A 23,005-nucleotide genomic window follows, 5' to 3' on the forward strand; every position below is an offset into this window, starting at 1 on the left:
ATTTTTGAAAAGCTGTAACATTTTCTTTCCCTGTATTTTCAGTAAAAAATGACCTTTTTGTGAAATATAATGCTTTCTGTTGCCCCCAGATGGAAATTTTTGTACCACCAATATATTCTGAAGTGTGTTCCATCAAGGTCTGTCTTTAGAAAGCTCTCCTGGTGTCTCTCTTTCTCTCCACCTCATTGAGACCAGCTTAAGCACATCCAGCTCTGTCTAATACTTCTTAATAATATTAACTTCTTAATTGTGAAAAGTATTTTTGCCCCAGATCATCTGTGGAACAGGAGTGATGCTATTTCCCTACCATGCCTGGGTGGTATAGGGGTAAAGTTAAAGTGTTTGAAATGCTTCAAGGCACTACAGCTGCAAGGATGGAGTAGTACAAAAGCTACTTTTTTCCTTTGGCCAACAGGTCATGTGTTTTAGTGCGCATTTGGTATGATTGATGATTTATATATCCACAGTGTGCTTCAAGATCCTTTGGTGAAATTGTTAGAGTTGGTTCTTACTAAGAAAATAAGCATAATAAGTTAGAGTTGGAAGGAAAATTAATTTGAGCAATTGTTTCAAGTGAAAAAATCTTACTGCAAAATTCATGCTTTGAAATGTTTACTCAAGTCACACACATCAACTAAAATGACAGCGTTATTTACTTTGACAGAGTAAACGTGACAGCTGAATTATTTTCAGGCAGCTATAATTACAACTATTTATCATGAATCTATAAATTTGATTGATGTTTTTCAAATAAGAGCACGTAATATAGTATTTAACGAAGGCACTTAAAAAAACCCAACTTTGAATAACTCTTTCTGCACTCCAGTTTTTATTCTTTTCTTTCAAGAATTCCTCTCAAAATGCCATTGAGTAGAAGTTGTCTAAATTAATAAGAACTTATTCTTGTTCTTAGAGATTTCTTAGCTTCTCAGTTTTTGATCTACAGTTTTATTTCCTTGTGATTATTGCTATAGTTACTCTGGTGTGTAAAGAGCTACTGCTGCTTGGAGCATTGTGAAGGTGTTAAGCGTTAATTGGGTGAACACTCATGAATGGGTGGCGTTGGATGCTATGCTCATGGCTGATGGCTTTGCCCTGACAGCTCTTGAAGTGAAACCAAACAGGAGGCCAGATAACCCTGAAACTTCTAGCCTGCTCGTTTGATTTAGCTCCCAGCTGGCTGCATGGTCCCTGGGGAAGCACAGACCATGGGAAGCTGCATTTGCTTTCAGTGCTGACAGACTTCCATGGCAGAGATCTGCAAGGGACGCGGCAGCACGGGCATGAGGTGCCGCCTCCCCCCTTGCCTTGCGGAGGCAGGCCTGCAGCTGGGGGCGCCGGGGCAGTGTTCCGCAGTGGCTTGGCTGAGGGGACGATGCTTTTTAAGAAAGCCCCGCTTGGCTTCCCGTTTTGGGAAGACCCTCAGCAAGGGGTGGCAGCCCTTCCCTAAGCAGGGCACTGTTTTTGATCCAGTGCAATGCAGCTGATGCGACTGTGTAAAACGGGATTAGTTCACTCTGTTGGCCGTCATCTGGAGACCCCCAGGCCCTGTGGTCTATCACCTCTTTCACTGCTGTGTAGTGGAGGAGTAGCCCTTAGGAGGCTTTTCACAAAAATTGGATGTGCCTTCAGGCCATAAAAATGAATGACCCGATCATAAAGGGAATCTATTTTGGAAAGAAAAAGCGACAAAGCATGGCCTGTGGACCCTGTCGCTCATCTCCAAATCAAGAGTTCCTAATTTAACTGTCTGTTTGGTTAAAAATCAGTGTATGTTTGTTTGTAATAGGTGTGGGGGTTTGGTAGGATCTTGGGAAGAACACTTTGTAGTTCCTTCACAGGGCCTTGAAGCTTTATGTTTTGAAGTACACAATTAAAATGTAAAGCTTGTTGCTGTTGTTGAAAGTGAACATATTAAATATTAATAAATGCACTGATAATTCTATCTCATTTCCAGTCTAATTGAAATGATATTAACTTATATATCACTTTATATATTCAAAGTACTGTGCAAATATTAACTAATTAGTCAAATTGTTATTTTCTGTGTAATCATCTGTGGAGATAGCAGAAATTAACTTTTAATAAACCCAACCCTTTTATTCAGTTTAACCCTCACATTCGTGCCTGTGCTCAATGCACCTGTCTTTGCTGCTGCCTTTTTAACCTTTACATACTCTCCCCCTTCATCTGCTTGTTCACCTATTGCATACTTTCTCTGCATACTAAATTCTGTCTTTATCTGCAGTGAGAATAATTTTTGTGATGTTTGTCCATTGTGCATTATCTAATACTGTGCGGCCCTTATGCCTGTTTGAAGATTTTAGGCGCTTCTTGAATAGAAATAAAAAACCGTAAATCAGCTTATCTTTGTTAACACTTACATTTTACTTCTTTGCCGTACTCTTTTTATCTTTAAATTAAGCTGCTTTTTACATAAAAAATACTTCTTCTCAGTTCCATAAAGTACTGTCTGTTAAAAAACCTATTTGTGATGAACTTCAGGAGAAGTAAAGCTTCATTCAGAAGGAGTTGGATAAAAGGCCAGAAAGGGTTTAAAGGGCTCATTTTTGAGGTGACTATTTTTTCTCACAACAAAATAGCATTTCTGGGGAAGGAAGACAAGAGTTGTTATGAAGGAACTCCAGTTTCTGGTTGGAGATGCTGCAGGGACTACCATAAATGGGGTCCTTTGCTCATATCCTGAGGGCCCAGCTACAGCTCTTTCAATGCCTGCTTCGGTAATTTTCTGGGAAAATTAAAGATTCATGCATAGAGATAAATGTATTGCCTGCAGCTTTTCTTATTTTCATTTCTGCAATATATAGCTCACATAAACTTCATGTCCAAGCTCCCAGTGCAGTCTCAAGCTGGGTAGATGTCTGCCAGAGCAGGCAAAGCGGGGAGCAAGTCGGTATAGGAGTCCAGGGTCAGGCTGGGAAGAGAAGATAGCAGGGGTGCACGTAGCTGCGAGGTGGCTGTGCGGTTGCGTTTTCCAAAATAGCAAAGTCGTATCAAGGCCAGGGCTGAAGGGAAAGGCGTGAAGAAGTCTGTGTTCAGCTGTGATCCAAGTAAAGCCGTGCTAAAATCCCGTGAAAGGTGTCCGATGAATTAAGTGAGAGCTGTTTACCAAAGATACTTGAGCACGGGGAAGGGTCGGGGATGCACAGTATGACCCAGTTGTGGTATTTTAGAAAACTGAGGAAGTTACTTCATGTAAAGGAGCTTGTGGTGGTGTTTGCTCTATCTCAGCTCAGCAGCTCTGGAGCTCCTTCGCTGGCCGCTGATTGTGATAAGCTAAGAAAGTAAATTGAGAAATATTTTATGTCCCCAGTTCAATAATTTCAAGTGGCTTATAGATGATTTCTAGAAATCTTTCCAGTATGGTGAGTAAAATACAACTTGATCCATGCGGGTTGGTATTGCATACCTTTGTAAGTTGAGTTGTCTGATTTAATGAAAAAAAGGTTTTATTTCTGAGGAATCCAATTTCACAGGCAGTGTTCCTTTTTATAAATCCAGCTTCTCTACAGCTAGTAGGCTAATACGTGAATTAGATTCCTAATATATTTTAGTACTTCATACTTATTTAAAAAACATAATTTCAAAATTATTTGGTGTCTGTTACTTTTGAAACAATAATTAACTTATTAGCACTAACTCAGGCTTAGATCTTGTCAACAGTTTTCTCTGTGTTCGGCTTTCCTCATCTGCGCGGCTGTTAAGAAATTAAGCAGCACGCTATTTTACTTTTCCAGGAGATCATAGAGTGTTTTTGACAGGCCACAGTGGAAGGAATCATGCTAATGAAACAAAATTTTAAGGAATGTGAAAGCATTTTGTTTCATTAGCTTGGTGTGAACATTTGAATCAGGTGGAGAAAGAAACCCAAGAACAAAAAATTCCAGATCGTTTAGACTGGTGGACTTCTGGGATGGCCAAGGAGATAACATCGGTGGGATAGCGGGTGAGCTAACCGTGTGCTCAAGTGTTAACCCGAATTAACCACATATGTAAGCGTTTGCAGAATCAGGGCTTTGAAATTTAAGCTAATGAATTTGTGAGAATTTTAAATCTCTGTTTTGGTGTGAGCAAGTAAAAACCAACTAATTCTAAAGGGTCCTTTATTTAGTACAATACATCTTTCAAGGTGCCCATTCTTTAATATGTAGAAAAACAACAGAGAGTTGCCAGCAAATGAGCACCATTAAATTATCAGTCACCAATTAATTTGCAGTAAATGACTGTGTGTGTATGCTCTTACTCCATTGCAAAAAGAGGTGAATGTATTAATGTAGTACACCGTGGAAGTGAAAATGCTTCTCTTTACAGTTGCATTGGGCTGGGAACACAGGCAGCCTAATTCAGCGCAGCTCAGGTGATAAGTTGTAACACTACAGTAACTGGATCGCCTTTGATTTTGTCCTTACCTATTCATGTAGGCTTCAAAAATACCTTTTCTTTATTGCTACAAGTATGTGTAAAATCGTGTTACATGTACAATGATTAGATACCAGAGGATTACACTTCTGTTTGTTTACATACTGATGGGTACTGGAAAACTTTTTTCATGTCATGTAGGAAGCATTTAGTAACTGTTTCTGATATATGTTCTATATTAAGTATCACTTGTAGGGTATGTGTTTACATACTTCCATAAATCATTCATGCATAAATATTGTATGGCTTGGAAAAAAAAACGGGAGAGAAGGATGATGCAATAGACTGTTAAATTTGTAGTATAAAAAACAGTGATGGTTTGCCACATCAGTGTAAATTCTGAACTACTTTCCTGTGAGTGAGTGCACGGGTTTAGAGTGGTAGGCAACACTGATGAACGTTCAGTTAGAACAGTGGTGATCTACTGCAGGGTTTTGGTACTTCACCAAGATAAAAAAGTAAATCCCTTTCCCAGAGTCTGCGAATGTTGGAGTTGTCAAATCAGCTGATCTATTACTAGAACTTTTGTAACTGATACGACAGTTAAGATTATGTAGAGATCATGTAAGTTATTACTTATGTTTTTAATTATATTGTTAATTTTGGAAAAATCAAGGGAGTTTAATTACCACCAGCAGCTTATCTCACAATAAAGTTCTTTTCATGTATTTCTGCTAACAATATGCCAATATTCAGCTCAGTACTTTTTTTTTAATCCATTAATAAAATAATTTAAGTACCTTAAAAAGACCTTTCTCAACAGGTAACTTAAAAGCTGATTGCTCAGGATTAAATTTCATGTTCACTCTTTAAAAAAAAAAGTCTCTGAAGTTACAATTTGCCCTTCTGTATAGGGGTCGAGCACAAGATACCTCTGCTTTATGCTGCCTGCTTTCTAGAGCTAGATGCTAATTGTGTACATGTAGGATGACACCATGGCTTTTCCTAGCTGGTCTCTGCTTAGAAGCCCCTCTTGGACTTTGAACTTGGACTCCTGAAGCATTTCTGAGTTGGGATCCAGAAGACCTTGTTCTTTTATGTGCTTTCTCGCACCCCACTGCTGCAGAATTTCAATTAAACATTAAACCCGAGCAGCTAGCTGTGCACGGGAGTCTTTTTTTTTCCTTGGCTGTAGGTTGGATTCATAACTCTCCACTGGACAGTCCCCCTGAAGCAAAACAAAGTAAAAAACCTCGCTTAAAAATGACTGACCCGTTTTCTCTTGTTGGGAGCTAAAATTAAGTGTGAATAGAATCTGTTTACTGTTTTGTGCACAGAAGTGCTTTATCAGAAGACAAGGTGTGGTTTTGTCTGTAAAGGAATGAAACAAAAGCTGTGGAAATTTTTCTTTGAAAAAAAGGGTTGGGGTTAGGAGCAGATGACACTAAGCTCTGGAAAAACTTTTCTCCCGAAGGAATTTGCTTGAAAGAGTTTGCTGTGAGAAACTGTATGAGGAGGGTTTATACTGGAAGTTGAATCCTAGCCTGGGCTGTAGTGGTTGTCTCTGCTTCGACTATAAATAGAAAATACTTGTCTGCCAAATTTCAGTTTTTAGAGCCCTTTTGAATTTGTGCCAAGGAAATAGTATCTTAATTTGTATATCTGTTTATTTTCCTCCTTCTGTGTATAACTTGAAATGGCAACTTTTATTAGATTTTTTTAGATTAACAAAAGTGCAAAATGAACTTGGGTATCATTTTAATGTGGACCTTAAAAATAACCTGTAGCTATTTTTTTTTTTTTTCATGAGGGCACTCCCTTGCCCCTGAAATTACTGTGCTTATAATTAGGGTTGCATCAGTTTTTCTTATCTGCCAAATTAATGTTACCTTGTTTCATGCGGGGTAGACTGCTGTGTGCATCAGTTTGTTGCTTTGGTGGCATGTGTCCAAAATTAAAGAAATGTTTAAAAATATGTAGACAGGATATCAGCCAATGTAAAATGTTGAGGCAGGCAAATGGTTGGCAAAGGCAGGTATTTATTTATATCGAGTGGAAGGAGGAAATGTTGAGTGAGCAGCTCACTCTCCCACAGAGATGATGCTCAAACTGTGATCCTTGGCCATCAGGGATGGTTCTTCATTTCAGGAGGAAGGCTAGAGCCCTGTGGTTAAGACTAGTGAGAAATGAAGAAATTATGTACTACTCTAAATTGGGGCTTGCTGCAGGCCTGTGCCTATGCTGTGGCCGGCGGGTGGTCAGCCTGCGCCCCGTTTGGCTTGTGTCAGGGCTGAGGAAGGGCATGGGACTGGGTGCTGGTGGCCGGCTCAAATGGTCGCACCGTGCTGTGCTGTGGGTTTGAGCTCCTTCTAGCACTGCCAGCAAACATGGCATAGCTCTGTCCTGTCCTGGCGCAGATGCACTGAAGGTCTTGGGAGAGACCCATGCTGCCATTTTAGCCGGGTGGTGGCCGGTGGCTCACCCGTGGGCTAACACCTGTGGGTGCGGGGAGCGCCATGTGAGTCACACGACACGGTGGACAAGGAGAGGGGCAGGCAGAGCCTCCGATGTCCGCAAGGAGACGTGCATGGGGTTAGGTGCTGGAACTGAAGCATGGTCATCTTACCCCCAGCCTTGCTTCACAAGCAACTGGTTTTGCTACTGGTGTTTGCTACGTCGCTCCGCACGCCCCGAGGTGGTGTCGTTTGGCTGGGCGCTGGGTCTGGCTGCACGTCTTGGACTCGGAGCCAGTGGAATAAACAAACCAGGTGTCTTTGCCAAAGTGTATATTGGCTTTTTGCAGTGGGAGGAGAATAATACTTTAATGAGGTGAGTGTGGTTGGGAGGAAAAGTCTTCCTGAAGTGGAACTACCTGTGAATGCATGATTCATATGTGGCGAGATGGAGGACTGTAGTTTAATGGTGGTGACTGGCAAAATCCATGCTCCTAAAATAAGGCATGGGTTTGGCATGAAGTGAATCCTGAATTAAAATAATAATAACAGCAGTGCCCTAGCCAGGTTTTCCCTCTAGCCTGATAGATGAGGCTCCCTTCTGGAAGGTGGGTAATGCGCGCTGGAAGCCCGTTAGCACTGAGAAACGCTTCTAGTCTGTTAATTAAAAGCTGGGTGATGCTGCTGCCAACAGCATCCTCCTCTCCTTTCCAATTTGATCTGAAAGGGAGGAGGAGGGAGCTGGTCCCTGGTACTCTGAGGGAAGGTTTTGAGCTGTCAGTCACTCTCAAATACATGGCTAATTTGGGGCTTGGTGGAGATGCCTGAACTCCAAAAGTAAGACTAGGTTTCAGAGGCTTTCTTCTCCTCAGCAGCACTAATTTTGGCTGGCATAGCCGTGCGTGGGCTCGGTGTGCTGCTTGCTGTTGGTTTGGCATAGAGGTGCCTGGCTCTCCCTGCCATGTCACTGCAGGAGGTGCCACACGTGGCCTGTGCTCCAGGAGCAGGGTGCCTCTGGGCAAGGTGGCCTGAAGCTACGGCATGCCTGCATCCCTCTTGCCTTGCTCCTCAGTTTATAAAAAAAGAAATGCAGGTACTGATGAGGATAAAGGCCGAGAGTGTGGCCCTGTGCTCTTGGGTTTGACCCTGGAATTGGTTGGAAACTGAATTTCCGTGCTAGAGAAAATTACTTCTTCGGAGGGAGTTCTGTTGCGGTCAGAAGTAGAGGGGAAAGCCACGACTGCGTTTAGGCGGGGAGAAATGTCGAAAGGTTCAGTGCTGGGAGTACTGAATCACCCTTTTTAGTTTCCTAGCTTTGCAGATGGAAGCTGTTGTCAGCTTTGCTTCCTCTGGAAGATGGGAATATTCCAGTAAAGCAGCTGCAGACCCGTCATTGCCGTTTTCCCATGGAAAATGTTGATATTATTAAAAGGGCACTTTCTGTCAGAAAAGCGTTCTGCCAGACATTTCCTGACCTGGCTTTGTAGTTAACCTTTTGTCTCACTTTCTCCATCTGTAAAATGGATGTGCTTGTTCTCCACCACCTGTATAAAATGATGAAATTACGGCGGCGTCTCATTTAAGATTCAGCTCCTTTGAAAGGTTCAGCTGCTTTCATGGCAGATTCCCCATGGAGCTAGTCCTCTCTCTCACATAGGAAGGAACTTTTAAAACACAAACATTAAACAAATACAAAGTATGTTACTGTAAAATTATATGCATTTGCCTATTCCATCTGTGCAACGTGTAGATGATCTTTTTATTTTTCTACTGCTTTTGTGTGTCCTGGGAAGATTGCTTCTTGTCCTTCTTCCAGTCTGCTGAAGAGACGTTACTTTAACACTTGCTTTGCATAAATTAATCATGCTAACATATCAGGAATATTTTAGAGCATACTCCTAAACTATGACGGCAGACATTTTAGTTTGGGAATCTGTTTTGTTGTTGCTGTTGATAACAAAACAATGAGATGGGAGGGATGAGCTGTGTTTCCTGTCTTAGTTTTGTCAGTCTATACTTACTTGACCATAGGGGCCGTGGTATTTCTGTTCAGTCCTTGTTCATCAAAAAAAGTGTGTGTTACATTCTGTAATAAATCAAAAGCTAACTTGTGATTGAAAAGCTACTTTCTTTGCAGCAGGTGAAACAATTAGTATCACTTCAGTTTTAATGTAATCTGCATTTGAGCCAGAGTTTCTAACGATGACATGTTTATTCTGTAACTTAGCAGACTGACAAATTTTGTTACTCTTAAAGGCGTTCTTAAAGATGTTATGGTGATGTGCTATATGCTTTGGTAGGTTGACAGAGTTCGAAGATACACCAACAAGTCAGCTAACCATAGATGAGTTCATGAAGATTGACTTGGAAGAAGAATGTGATCCTCCTTCGTTTACAGCTGGTCAAAAAAAATTGAAGATACAGCAGGTGAATTCTGAATTGGATGCTCTCTGTATTTCTCTCCTCCCTCTGTATATTCCTTTTTGAATCAGTTAATACTAAATCCTGACTGACCAGCCTTTGATAAGGTTTAGTTACATTTAATTTGAGGTTCTTAAGAGAAGGGTGAGCATTAATGCATATATAATGATATACAGTGCATTAACTAAAGGATATTTTTTGTTTTACTGGCAAAGGGATAGCTTCCCATTTAAAAAAATAATTATATATATATAAGTTTTTTTCCTGTATCATTTTTGCTCACTCCTCCAGAGAGATGTGCTCTTCCAGATATGTAGCTTCAAATGTAGCTTTAAACGTTCCCTGATGAGGGATCGAAGTACGTCTACTGTTGTAGCCAGCCACTGCAGAAAGAACAGAGCCACTGCTTTTGTTAGTGCAGATCAGGATGTCTGGGTGGTCGAGTAAACAAGCACCACCTGAGCTTCCGTGTTTTTCAGGCTACCAGGGTTTGGTGCGTAGCCACGACTGCTGTATTGTGGGTCAGGGTTCAGCACACTCTGCCCAGATGCTCCCCCATTTGCAAGCTGACGCAGTTGCACTGGGCACAGTTACCTCCTTCTTGCTTGCTTTCTTGCTGCATGTGTGTTTCCCTTTTTTGTGCTTTCCCTTTTACTGAAGTGTCAAATCTTTTTGTCCTTAGAAAACTGGAGGCTCTCATGTGACAGCTTAAGCTGAGCTTGTGGCATGGAGGTCTTGAGTAGCTGTCCTTATGTCTGCACTTCCCTTTTGTGTGCTGCGTGCAGTCTTCCACCCTGGTTAGCAAGAACCAGGGTTGCAAAGGTGTAAGCTTTGTTACTGGATCAGAAACGGTGCGCTGTTTTTAAGGTGATACCCATGGTCAGGAGAAGTGCCATTACATATAACTTTTGTTTAAACACATATGAAAACAATAAGCCAATTACTTCAATGAGACTGCAGGTTTTGTTGTGTGGTACAACACCTGCTTCCGCAGAGATTAGTTCTCATGTGGCTTCATTTCTTTACAAAGCATGAACTGAAGCTGGTACCAGCAGAGAACGTTTTACTACTGTCACAGCCAATTCTTACATCATTAGTTTTTCAGGGAGTTTCATTTAAAGGTCTGTAGGCGTGTTTATGATGTTCTCAAGAGCCTGCCAGGTGCTGTAAGTCAGTGGGCTTCACTCTGCCATCGCCTGTGTGCTATGTCTGGGCTGGGCACTGCAATTCCAGCACTGTCCTTGCACTTCTTTGCGTCTACAGGGACAGTCAGAGAGTTTGACTGCTGAGGAAAGGGGCCTTTTATTTGCAGCTTGCCAGAGTGAAGGTTCCTTTTGAAATACAGAAATAGGTGGGACATTTGAAATTGGTCAGTATTTTGAAACTTGTCTGTCTGACCTGTCTGACACTGCAAAGTAATTTGGGTTGGGTTTTAAACTTGCTTTTTGCTTTTAAAATACCCTATCATTCTCTGTCTCTATATACAGTTCACAAACAGTAGAAAGTTGTGGGGTTTTTTTAGTAATTTCACATATATTTTATTTTTGTTTCAGCTTGAGAAGGCATTATCAAAAAAGCTGGAGGATTTTGAAGGTATAAGTTGTGTTTAGTGTAACATATCACTCATTTGTTCAAAATTACATCAATGATTGCTGAGTTGTATTTTTATTTCAACACCACAGGTGAAATATCGAGCTATCAAGATGAAATAGAGATTGAATTAGAAAACAGTAGACCAAAAGCAAAAGGCGTCTTTGCAAATTTCACTAAAGATGGTAAGTCTATAAAGTCTTGTGACCACTTAAATAGTAACAGGTTCAGATCCTGCAGGCAGTCTTAAGTGTATAAACTTTATTGTGATAAACATGATCATGTATATGGTCTCTATTGGGTTGGAGTTCTCTCTGCCAATTAGTTGGTTCATATATCAGTCTTCAAAACAGCTGCATTGTTCATTAATGATTTCAGTTGTTCTTCTTTCCTGGTGCCTTATAAGCTTGGCACTGGCACATAAGAATGTTCCTTTTCATCTCTGAAAGTGCAGTGGACCAGTATCTAGACCCTTCTGTCACCAAATCCCACAGCTGACTTGGTGATGTGAAAGGGCCTTGCCTGTGTTGAAATGGCTATTTTTGATTTGTAGTTCTACCAGTAAGTAGCTGGCTTCTCTTACAGAGCCATTTTACTTGCCATAATTCGATAACACAATACTTCTATTTTAAATTATGACTGTATTCACAAGAATATGTTTTATTAGCCGAGGTAATGAATTGGAAGAGCATCTAAAAACTCCATGTATTCATATATTGTAATAAAATAATGTATATTTCTTCTACAGATTTTCTCTAAAAGTTTTTATTCTTTTAAGTCAGCATCTCTCTATTTATTAAGTTTCCGTAACGGATGGTATGCAGTGGCTGATTGGGTTTTTTCCCCTTTACAGATTCTATAGAAGATAATACCTCTAGCATATTTGGAGAGGAGGAGGCAGAAGATGAGGAACTGGAAGCAGCTGCTAATCACTTAAACAAGGACTTTTATAATGAACTTCATGAGAAGGATAGAGGGAAAAAAAATGAAGATGAGGAATACAAAAATGGAAAGGAAGCTCTTGTAAGACCACCCGCATTGGAATCCTTGCTTGGCCCACTCCCCACTGCAGCTAGTCTTGGCATAACAGAGTCCATAAAAGAGTGCATATCCACTAAGGACCGAGAGCCTGGTGAGTAGGAGATCGGTTCAGCTCAGGGTGGAAACTGGACACATGCAGACAGTTGTGGGTTTGTTGTGTAATTTGCATGTATCCTGGCGGTTAGCAATTCCATCAATCACTGTAACATCGATGTACAGGAGCTGTGAGATTGGGTGGGACCAGTGGTCTTGGTTGTTGATGTTGGTCATTGGCATCTGCTCCTCAGGAAGCAGCAGGAAAATCTGGAGTGCCTAATTATTTTCTGCAGCCTGAGAATGTGTATCTCTTAGTCAAATAGATTTGCAGTCGTATGATAGCTAATGGGCATATTTCAAGCCATGGAGTCTCAATTTGGAAGTTGGAGGAAGCAGATTCCTGTAAATATGACTGGAAATTAAAACCCAAGTATGAGAATTTTAGATCAAGGCAGAGTTTCTCAGGAGACATTTTACTGGAGTCAAACATGATGCAGTCTGTCTCTCTGATTGAGAATCTTTGCAAATGGCAAATACTTAAAATGTTTGTAAGAGGAGATAACCGGTTGTATGCTTTTTTCTTTGATATGAACTTTGATGTGTATCGTGGTGGTTTTGCTCCATTTTTCTTAAAACCCCCAGATCGATCTGCATTATAAAGCTCTGTATAGTACAGTGGGAGCGGGACTGATCAACTAAGGAAGCCAGTTTTGCCATAACCATTAAAGCAGACAGTACTGCAAACAGCCAGGCACCCAGGCAGGTTTGTTTGCTTTTTCTTATGTGTGCTTGAGGTTTATGGAGATGGCATTTTTAAAAATTCCTTTTGCATCTTAATGACTACGAGAACAGAACATATCTAAAGGCCATTTTATTCTTTTCTTTATCACAGTTAATTTTTCCATCATAAGACATACCTGTCCAAATCTGTTTTGTCAGCTTACCTGGGGGTCGACACAGCAGAACATTTTGTTATCCAAACTGTTCTGATGCTAATTTCTGTTCAGCATCAACTACTTACAATAAGATACTCCCTGCCTCAATAGATGAACTGAATGCATTCAGATGCTTATTATGTTAGTGTTCACCTTCCAGAAATGTGGCAGGATGATTGCATGTTTATATTCTATACAAACGAAATCATATAGAAACAGTTGAGTGGATTTCGTTTTGTTTTAATTACAATTAAGAAAATGGATGGCTCGTGGCTTGTCTTTCTGCTGGAAATCAGCAGTTCATGTTGAAGAGTTGTCGGTAATGGCTAGAAGCTGTTGTTGTCTGGCTAGCCAGTGACCTGCAAAAATGAGTTTCCAGTGATGGACGTTTCTCAGCTGGCATTGCTATTGACCATTTTAATGGACAGGCTGAGGACTGAGGTGAAGGATGAAGCTTAGCTGGTATAGCCAGGTATGTTCCTCTGAGTCAGGCTTCAAGCAGGTGGGCAGGACAGTGCATGGCTGCTCATGCTATGGCTTGTCTGCATTTGCTGTTTGTTTTCTTTCAAAAGTGGAAGATGTGCCAAATGAGCTGAATTTCAAAACCAAATGGGTTTCAGTATGTTCATTCTCTTTTAATGCATCTGAGAAATCATTGTGGGTGTTTGAACAAGTACTTTTCATAACATGTTCTGAAGCTTATATGCAGAATTACTGTTTTGTTTTTATTTTTATTATAGATCCTGCCTGAAACTTTTTTTTTTCCAGCGACTCTGCTAATTTATTTTAATAATTTTAAAGTTTCATGTTAAGTCAGATTCGTTTTGGTTGTGTCTGTGCTGCAGGATGGTTTTGCTGGGGTGCAGTTTCCAGTCTCCAAGCCCTTGCCACATGGTGCCTGTGTGGTGTGGCTGCATCAGGGTGTGCGTGTGCATCATCTCCTTGAGAACCTTGTTTCCTTTGGGAGGTCATCGGGGTTCAGGAGCAGTAACAGAGCCTTGATGTGTTTTGGATGATTGAGAGCCAGGTCTAGCAGACAAGCTGGGAAGTACACCTGGCTTACAGCTGGAATGTCGTTATGCAGATTAGAGAAAACCTCTTGTTAAGATGCCTCCCGTTGGTCACCTGCACATCTTAGCTCTGAACCTCAATGAAACTGGTGTAGATGTTTCTGTCACCTCAGGCAATGACATCTTGAGTTCTGCCTCATAGCTCTGGGAAATCTAGGAAAGGCTTGTACCTGGAAGTAGTATCTTCTTCTATCAAGCCAACTGGTATAGTTCTAAAAATTAGACAATTTCCAGGTTTCTGGGCCCTTCATCAAGTCTGAAAAGGAACAGCAGTTTTCAAAACTAAATACAGGATGAGAGCAGTTGCTCCGAGTTTAATTTGAATGGCATAATCATCTTGAAACAAAAGTAGTTGGTACCTGTGGAGGGAGGAGGAAAAGATCATAAAATTTCCTGCATTTATCCTGTGTATTTGAATTCGGTTTAGTGCAATTTATACTGTGACTCTCAGCTGGCTGTAGACTTGTTGTGGTATTTCATGTTCCAACACCTACGTCCATTGGAGAAGGAAGAGAGTCATTGTAACATCACACCCTTAAGGTGACGCTTTGGTCCTTCTCCACAGCTGTGTAAGGCATGAACCAGGAACCTTTCCCTTCCCTCAGCCCTCTGCAACCCTGACTCATCTTCTGCTGTGCGGACCATCTGGCTCAGGTTAGGCTGGAGACCTTGGTCAGAATGATTTTTATCTCCTGCCGGGCTCCACGTGTTGTTGGATGGGTATATTACGTCCAGTCACTGCAGTGGCTGGAAACAGCGTGCCCGGTGCAGTGTGGTGAGGATTCCCTGCAGACCCTCACAGTGATAACACTGCGTGGTTGGGCAGGTGGCTATTAAATAGGAGCTCAGCAAGCAGGTGCAGTATGCGCAGTGTTTGGCCTCCCTAAATGCAGGGTATCTCCTCTCCTTGCTGTAATGATCTCTCTTCCTCAAAAAACACTCTGCTGTAGGTACCTTCTACAAAGTCTTTTCATTTGGCTTTTGCATGTGGTAATTCAGTTTATAATTGCCTACATCAGCTGCTTTGGGAAATCTTCCACCTTTGTGCCACAGCGGCTGCAGCAACAGCAGAAGGTTTCTTGCAAACTGCTTATGCAGGTAAGGCTTAGGTGCAGAGCCCAGGTATTAAGAAAAATTTAGTGTATTTTTTCTCCACTTACATTTGATATTTGAGCAGTGTGAGCTTGTCTATATGAATGTTTTATGGAAAACATAGTATTTTAGCAAATTTGCATTACAAAGACAGCATGTGAGGTATCGGGTTAATGAGTCTGAGGCAGTAAAGTGCTTAGAATAAACACTACATTTGACTGGTTTTTTCCTACAAAGTGTATTAATTTGCAGAGACATTTAAGTTTGAGTCTTTGCAAACTGCTTCTTTCTTATTCTCATGATAGAAGTGTTTTATAATGAGATCTCCATTTCAGAGTTGGACATTGGGTACATCAGTCTGTCCATTTTCCTGGCCATGCAGCATCCCAGCACCCTCTCGATGCTCTACATGCTTTTCCTGATTCTGCAGTTCCTCAAAACAGGGCACTGTTTCCTTTAGGAGACTGCCATGGTCAAATACCATGGTCTTTGTTCTCAAGAAATAACATTCTTTGCTGTAAAATTTCCCTTTGCAATTTATTTTTATGTCCCTTTTGTACTGCTTCAGATAATTTATCATCTTTCTTGGTGTTTATGTCCTGGTGTTTGCTGGCTGTCATCCTGTCCTTCCCGTGTCATGCTGCTAGGCTGTACAGTGCCAGGTCATCTGTTCTTGCCACAGAAAGCAAAAGTCATAAATTTAGTTTTGGCCAGGGCTAAAAGTGAGCAAGGTCTGATAATAACAGAGATAAAGGTAAAATACAGGGTGTAAGTTACCAACTAACTTTATATAACTTCCCCTTCACAATCTAGGTAGTGTTTGAGACCTGGTTTAGTTTCTGTTTTGAATCAAAATTCACATACAGTCATTAAGAGCAGTGGTTTCAAATAATGTATGAGGTGGGTGGTAACACGCTCCTGCATGTCCTCATGAAAGTGAGCGGCTTTTGAAGTGAGAAATCACTGTGCCTGTAGCATCTTGTGCTTGGTTAGGTACCCAGCTAACTGCATTCGCTGCTAATTTCACAAAGAATAAATGAGAAAGGTTTTGTGCTTGTTCAGAATTTGTAGTTTGCTCATTTATTCCTCCTTGTATTTATTCCCCCTCGTATTTATGCCTCCGTTACTGCTGCCAGCATAATCTGGCATGGGCTGAGGTTGAAAGATGTTGCCATTGATTTCTGTGGGTGTTAAAGACCCTGTGCAGACAATGTTCATTGATTGAATAGTTGTCCCTGTGTACAAATACTTTTCAACTTCTTACTTAAGGAGGCTGTGAAAAGTGGCTAAAGATGAAGTTATATGAGATAGGGATGGGCTCATCTCTCATGGGCCTACCCTTCTCCTCCAGCTTTCATCCCCTGCAGGCAGCTGCCACCTTCCATTTCATACTGGCCTTGGGGCTTCCCTGCACCCTCTGTGAGCAAACTCAGCTCCCTCACCCAACGAGGACAGATGCAAGTGCGTATGATCCCTCTTTGTTTCTGGCAGCGGCAGGCGACCAGTGCCAGCAGCACTGTGTGCGGGGAGGTTTGCAGAAAAATGACATTTCTAACAGGGTCTGAGCTGCTGTGGAAGGATCCTTAAGGGCTGGCAGGCTGAAAGCAGTTGGAGACTGACTGTTGGTGGCTGTATGGGCCAGGGAGAGTTGTTTGCCTTGCCTGGGATCCCAGCTGAAATTGTGGGGTGGTGGGGGAAGGCTCACTGCTGCCACCGCTGCTGCCCCATCAACAGGTGGGTACATCAACCTTTGTGTACTGGCTGCTTCTTCTAGCATCCTCCTTGCTTCCTCAGATTTTGTCTGAGTACATCAGTATGAATATCTATAATTGTATACGTGCATATAAAAGTATACAAAAAGATATAATCAGTAATTAGAGAGAACATTATGAAGCCCTATTAAATCATAATTACTGCATACATGAGCAACAGAGCTGCTGAGTTTAGCGCTATTTGTGTTACATATGCAAAGTACTCTTGGTCATCAGTGCAAGCATGCATGGCCCCATCCTGGTTGCTCTTCTGGCTCTGGATTCAACACTGCAGTGGTTTTAAGCCCCACCTGTGGAAATGGGCGGTGTGCGTGACCTGCTTGGTGCCATCGTCCTTGTGTGATGCCTTCAAAGCACTTTGAAGGTTTGATCTTTGTGTGCCATTTTGCTCATTGGAAAGTATTTGCTGTGGCAGGACGGACTCTTTCCCAATGTTGAGATCTAAGCAATAAAAACCGTGGTGCAAGCTGGTCTTTCTCATCTAGCCTCTATATGCCTGTGTTTGGCAGTCTTGATAGACTGTATCCCTGATTGAGCCTTCATTATGCTGTTAATGAGATGTGAAGAGCTTGCTGCAGCCAGCATGGTAATAGGAGACCACCAGCTGCTTTGAATGCATTTTTTTGATACCTGAAATCTTGGGTATGAATTACAGATGACGTGATTTTCTTCCTTGACTATGCGTGTCACTCACACACAAGTATTGCATGTGCATGTGTTACTCCAAAATCTGTGTATACGTTTTTTTGCAGGATCTTTGCATTTCATTAGAGGATAGGAATGCTATAAATTTGTTCCATATTCATGCTGTGAGTAACTAGGAAGGTTAAGGGATGAAAACTAATCATACAGTTTGGCTGAAAGATTTCCGAACATATCTAGAGAGGAGTTTTGGAGAGAAACCTGCAGTTTGTTAGAGCCATCAGGGAGATAAATTTGAGTGAAAGCATAAGGTGAATCATGTGAATACAGTTTTAGCACATTTGTGGATGTTACAGGAATTTTCCAAAGGATTGATTTATCAATACAGACACTCCTTACAGGAAAATGTGTGTCATTTTTTCAGAAGTCTTGGTCAAGAAGAACTGCCCGAGAGTAATGGGTGCTGTGGTCAGAAGAAGGTACTGGAGGATGGGGTTCAGGTTCCTGAGTTGAACGGAGCAGACCTGTCTCTTAAACCTCACTTGGCCATGTCCCCTGTGAATGAATTCCCTTAGCCCCTGGCTGACCAGGCTGGCTGTCCTGTTACCCTGACTGTTTCAGGGCAGGAAGTCTTTATGCCCTTATCCTCCTCCTCCTCCTTATTTTTCTTTTTTTTTTTTTATTTTTTATTTTTTATTTCATAAAATTCTGGTCTGGAATGGGCAATGTTTTAAAATCTTGAAAGCTTTTCCAGGCTTGCTTTTTTTTTTTTTTTTTTTTTTTTTCTTTTTTTTTTTCCTGACTCCTGCCTCATCCTGACTGCTAAGTGGGCAGTGGGCAATGTGTCTTTTCTGTCTTGAATTCCTCTAATAAAAGCATGACAGAAAATCAGCTTTATTTTCAATTTGAGTAGCGTAAAAGCCTTACATTGCTCTTTGATGAGGCTAACCAGCCGCTTAAAGCCTTATCCTTCCCTTGCCTGAAGAAAAAAAAGGCAGAAAGCCGCTTTCTCCTCTCTTGCTACTTCAGCTGGCTGCAGGCTCTTTGGAGAAGGAGGTGGCAGCAAGGCTGTGTCTCCAGTTCAGAGATGTGTGGCTGGGAGAAGAGGTTGAACATGCTGGACAGGGGCTCTGGTGCATCATTCTGTGTGCTGATATTTGACGTGTGTGCTGCTACATCGATACTGCTTTTTAATGGAGCAAGGAGAAGCAATCAACCCCAGCAGGTTTTTATACGTTGATTTCCCTTGCAGTGAGGGGAAGTCCAGGTCTGCTGTCATCTGCTCTTCCTAGGTTTAGGCTTAAGGAGGTAGAAATGTCCTGGGGAAGTCCAGGTCTGCTGTCATCTGCTCTTCCTAGGTTTAGGCTTAAGGAGGTAGAAATGTCCTGGAGCACAGAGTTGGGCAAGCAGGGATAAGAGGAGAAAGCTCAGCTGGGCCTTTAGCAATGGTCCTTTTCCCATACCTAAGCAGCAGAATTATGAACAGTTGCTCCCCAAATACTAAGGGAGGGTTGTGTTCTGTGGTTGACTTGGATGCCTCAGCATTTGTAGGTGCCAGTCTAAGGTTTTCCTTCTCTTAGGGCTCCTTTTCAAGGTTTTCTCCTCTCTGCACTCCTTAGCATCCAAAAAGATGCTGGTTCTCTGTGTGGGAGATGCTTTCAGGAGCATTTATAATTGCTCCTGCCTTTCTGGGGGCTGATTCTTAAGGAACCTGTGGAAATGCAACCATCTGAGAGATCACTGCCCTGCTGCTCCTAAATCTTGTTTGAAATAGGCTGCGGATTAAAACGAGGCTTGGGAAGGTGGTGATGGGGGGTTTCAATGCAGACACCTACAGGCACACAGGAAACCTGGCTAAAAAAGCTGAATAACCCCCTACTAGTATGAGAGTTATATGATACTTCCTTTTCTGCACCTGCCAGAATTTGAGCTCATTAATGCTCACGGTTATTTGGTTAGGTGGCCAGTTTGCAGAAGAAATGGCCATTCCTGCCCTGCCCTTCTGCCAAAAAGAAATAAAAAGGCTTTCACAAAATAACTCTACTGAAAACTAAAATTGTTCATCAGAGAGTTGCAGAAAGTGAAATGTGTGAAAGCTATGGAGAGGATGTGAAATTTGCATGGAAAGCCAACCGCTCAGGAGGATGTTATTTGAGCAATTCATCACGGTATCTGAAATGTCAGGAGTGGAGGCCTGGGTTCAGTTCAGGGAGTCTTCATGGTCTCAGTTGTTATTGAGAATAAAGAGTTATTAACCTAGGTCAAGGAGCCGCAAAATGTGCCCTTGGAAGAAGGAAATACAGTGCAGAGAGATTTGCAAGGCTTAGCTACTTTGGGTTTAATATGATGGGTAATAAATCCGTGTGCAGTGCTTTGGTGGATCCTGACCACTTCGCGTTTGTCTTGCATCTTCTGAAAAAGCTAAAATAATCCTCCATTTAGTACTTTATTTTCTTGTGGTGCAGGTTCAGCTGGTAAAGGCAATACCTGCAAACTGAAAATCCACCGAATTAATGCTTTAAATGGAGTGCTGTTTTGGCAAGGTTTTAATATTTTTTTTTGTAGCAGTTTGTTGTTTTTCTTTTGTTTGGTAGCTTTGACTTCAGTTTGGAAAATTAATTCCTATATCCTCTTAAGGATTAACTTCATCACACCCCTACACACTTCATCTGTTTTGTTTGTTGGTCTGAAATCCATGGGACTGTTGTAGTAGTCAAGATGCATGGGCTGGGCTGTGACTTGCATAGACGACCCTTGTAATTAGGGATTTCAGATACGGCACTACAGACTGTTAATGAAAACAGTCATGAGTTTAGCCTTGTATAATTGCAGTTTGACATTTTTGGTTTGCTAAATGCTTTCATAACTAAAATGGATGTATTATCCAGTAGACGAATAGTATTAATGTTGACATTGTTGGCAATTAAAAACAATTTTGGAAACTGAATTACTACTCCTGATTGCTTTTGAAATAATTTGTTTTTCGATGTTACTTTAGGGTTGGTTCATTTATTAGGTCTTTTTTCTTGTGTGACAATGAGATAATTGCTATGTATTTTTTATCCTGTAAGCAATTATAATCAAAGCAGCCAAATATAGAGTCTGCTTTGGCCTGGAATCAGAGTGACCTGTCAACATGAGGCTACTGTAGTCTTCAGCTTTTCAATTAATTTTTTTTTTTCATATGCACTCACCAGACTGCATTCAGCAGGGCTGTAAAAATGGCTTTTAGGTTTTTAAGTGTTAACATTAATTACAGTGGTGCAAAGCTGTAGAAACTGGCAGATATTAACAATTTTGGGTTGGTTGTTAATTACAAAAATCGTGATCTTTTATCTAAGATTGTGTGGACTGTGTTGTGTCAGTGTCCGAAGTGGTTGGAGGAGGAGTTGCTGGCAGGCTGCGTGGAGAGGGGAAGGTGCAAACTAGGGGGAAATAGCAAAGAGTTGACCCTAGGGATTTTTTTGCAACCAAGTTTTGCTAAAAGGAAACAGAAGAAACTTACTTTTTGGTTTTTGGTTTTGAGGGTTTTTTTGTGTCAGCAGTTTAAGTTAAGGCTCACTTTCATATCAAAATGTATATGTGCACGTAAGGTTGTAGAAGTTGTTCTCTCTGACGAAAGACCTGGACGTTTACAACTGTGTTCCAGAAATAAGGAAAGGAACATGAAATGAGAGAGGGTAAATAATGCTGTTAAGGAGTACCTGGGAAGAAATTCAGAGCAAGAAACAAGGCTCTTGAGATAGGTATAAATGTAGAAGCCAGAAGTAAACAGTGGTACAACGGGTGGAAGGATACCATTTTCCAGCAAATTCACTACTTAAATGCCATGTTTGATTTACTTATGGTGGAGAAGCCACCGTGTGCTCACAGATGGGAAGAAAGTAAAACAGTACTCTGACCAAATCGTTAACACATAGAAGAACAAGGCAAACAACTGATTTTGGAAGTTACACTTAATGGTCCTTACTAATTTCCTCCTAAAGGTAAAAAAATGCAAATCCACATTACCACAGAGGTCATGTATTGAAATACTGTGTCACTGGTGGTGGTGGTGGTGTATTCTGGCAGTGTTTTTCCTTAAATAAAACATACTCCAGTGAGAAGTTGCTATTCCATAAAGTCTCTCCTTGCACTTCAAGCCAGTTTTTTGCACTTAGTAGGAGTACTGCTTTCCATGCTACTGCTGTGTCTCACAGCTCTGTAGCTGCTGCAGAACTAATGTGAAGCTCCTGTGCTAAGTTCTTCCCTGAGAGCAAAGATAAAATTCCAGGTTTATACCACACTGCTTGAATTTGGCCTCCAGTTTTAATGCAGAGCAGGTGTGTCAGGATGTGATGTTGTGGGTGCTGTTGGTTGGGGTTAAGAAGTGCCTTGCCTTACTGGCTCGTCCCCCTCTTATCTGCTGGGTTTAGTGCACATGTAACTCCCTTACCTCGGTCAATCAAAAATGTCACAGGCTTGTGCAGCCGTTTTTAATAACAGGGTCATTTTGACAGACATGTGTTAGGGAATGCTGCCTTGGTGGGTACGGGAGGGAGGGAGGCAGCACCCGCTGCGGAGGGAAAGGCACAGGGCTGACACTGGGGGCAGAAACCACCAGTTCCGCTAGGGTTGGAGGAACACTTTGGACCATGTCTTTGCGGCAGCAAAGAACATGTATTTGGGGGGCTGAGAGTGACATTCGTGCTTGCACTGAGGTATCAGTGCTGGAAAGGTTTTACATTCCATCAGTGAACTGGAATGGGCAATTTTGGATATGTTGTTGCCCAAGATAATTTTATATGCAGGGTTTTTGTAGAGAGAGTAAGGTTGATGCTTGAAGTTCAGCTCCAGAAATGCAGCACTCAGAACTCTGGGAGCAATGAAGAAGTCTGATATAATAAGGTGGGGAGGGAATTCAAAAAGGCATGCTGAATTCTCACCTGAAAAAGCCTTCTTTTATATTTAAAGTTTATTGCTTTATCTTGACATTCAGGAAGCATGCATGAAACTTTCTTGCCTTTGAAAGCTTGATAGAAACTCTTGAAGTACTTTGACTGAAACAGAAAATTTAATAGTGAGGTATTTTGAACATGGAACGATGTTTGTAGGCAAGTAATTTAAACAGGTACTAATATGAAACGGTGTTGTACTTGAAAGGCTACAATCGGTGTACACACACAAACTGGGTAGAATATCACTGGGAGCAATAAAATCTAGGGATTCTTCGTACTGCTTTCATTGCAAACAATTTTTATGGTATGGCGGTTGAAATGCAGAGAGCTGGCACATCGCTAGATTGATAATTCCTCCTGCTACTTACAACTTATTCTCAGTACAGATGTCCCCAATTCTTTCTTTCTATCACATTAAAGTTTCTTGTCTGCTTCAGTTTCGTGCCTGGCTCAAACCTTTTTTGAAATTGTCCCTCCAACATATTTTTTCTCTCTTTAAAAGTTTATATCAGATAAAATCTAACTGCTGTTCTTTTATCCTAAGGTTTACGCTTCAACTTTTAATAAGCTCGTTTTAAAGAACAGTCTTCCTTGAGAGAGCACTTGGCTGATCCATCAATAATTATATAGTAATAA

General features: G+C 41.4%; 1 protein-coding gene across 2 annotated transcripts in view; it reads left to right on the plus strand.

Annotated features, from left to right (window-relative positions):
• BRF1 (BRF1 RNA polymerase III transcription initiation factor subunit) overlaps positions 1-23,005 on the plus strand; it is a 175,809-nt gene that overhangs the window by 89,591 nt on the left and 63,213 nt on the right. For both annotated transcript variants that reach the window (XM_055802849.1, XM_055802855.1), the window contains 4 exons: positions 9,134-9,260; positions 10,808-10,847; positions 10,937-11,029; positions 11,698-11,976. In XM_055802849.1, coding sequence (XP_055658824.1) covers positions 9,134-9,260; positions 10,808-10,847; positions 10,937-11,029; positions 11,698-11,976 — 539 coding nt within the window. The remainder of the gene's footprint in view (positions 1-9,133; positions 9,261-10,807; positions 10,848-10,936; positions 11,030-11,697; positions 11,977-23,005) is intronic.

Source organism: Falco peregrinus, chromosome 1 (assembly GCF_023634155.1).
Source record: "Falco peregrinus isolate bFalPer1 chromosome 1, bFalPer1.pri, whole genome shotgun sequence".
Lineage (NCBI taxonomy): Eukaryota > Metazoa > Chordata > Aves > Falconiformes > Falconidae > Falco > Falco peregrinus.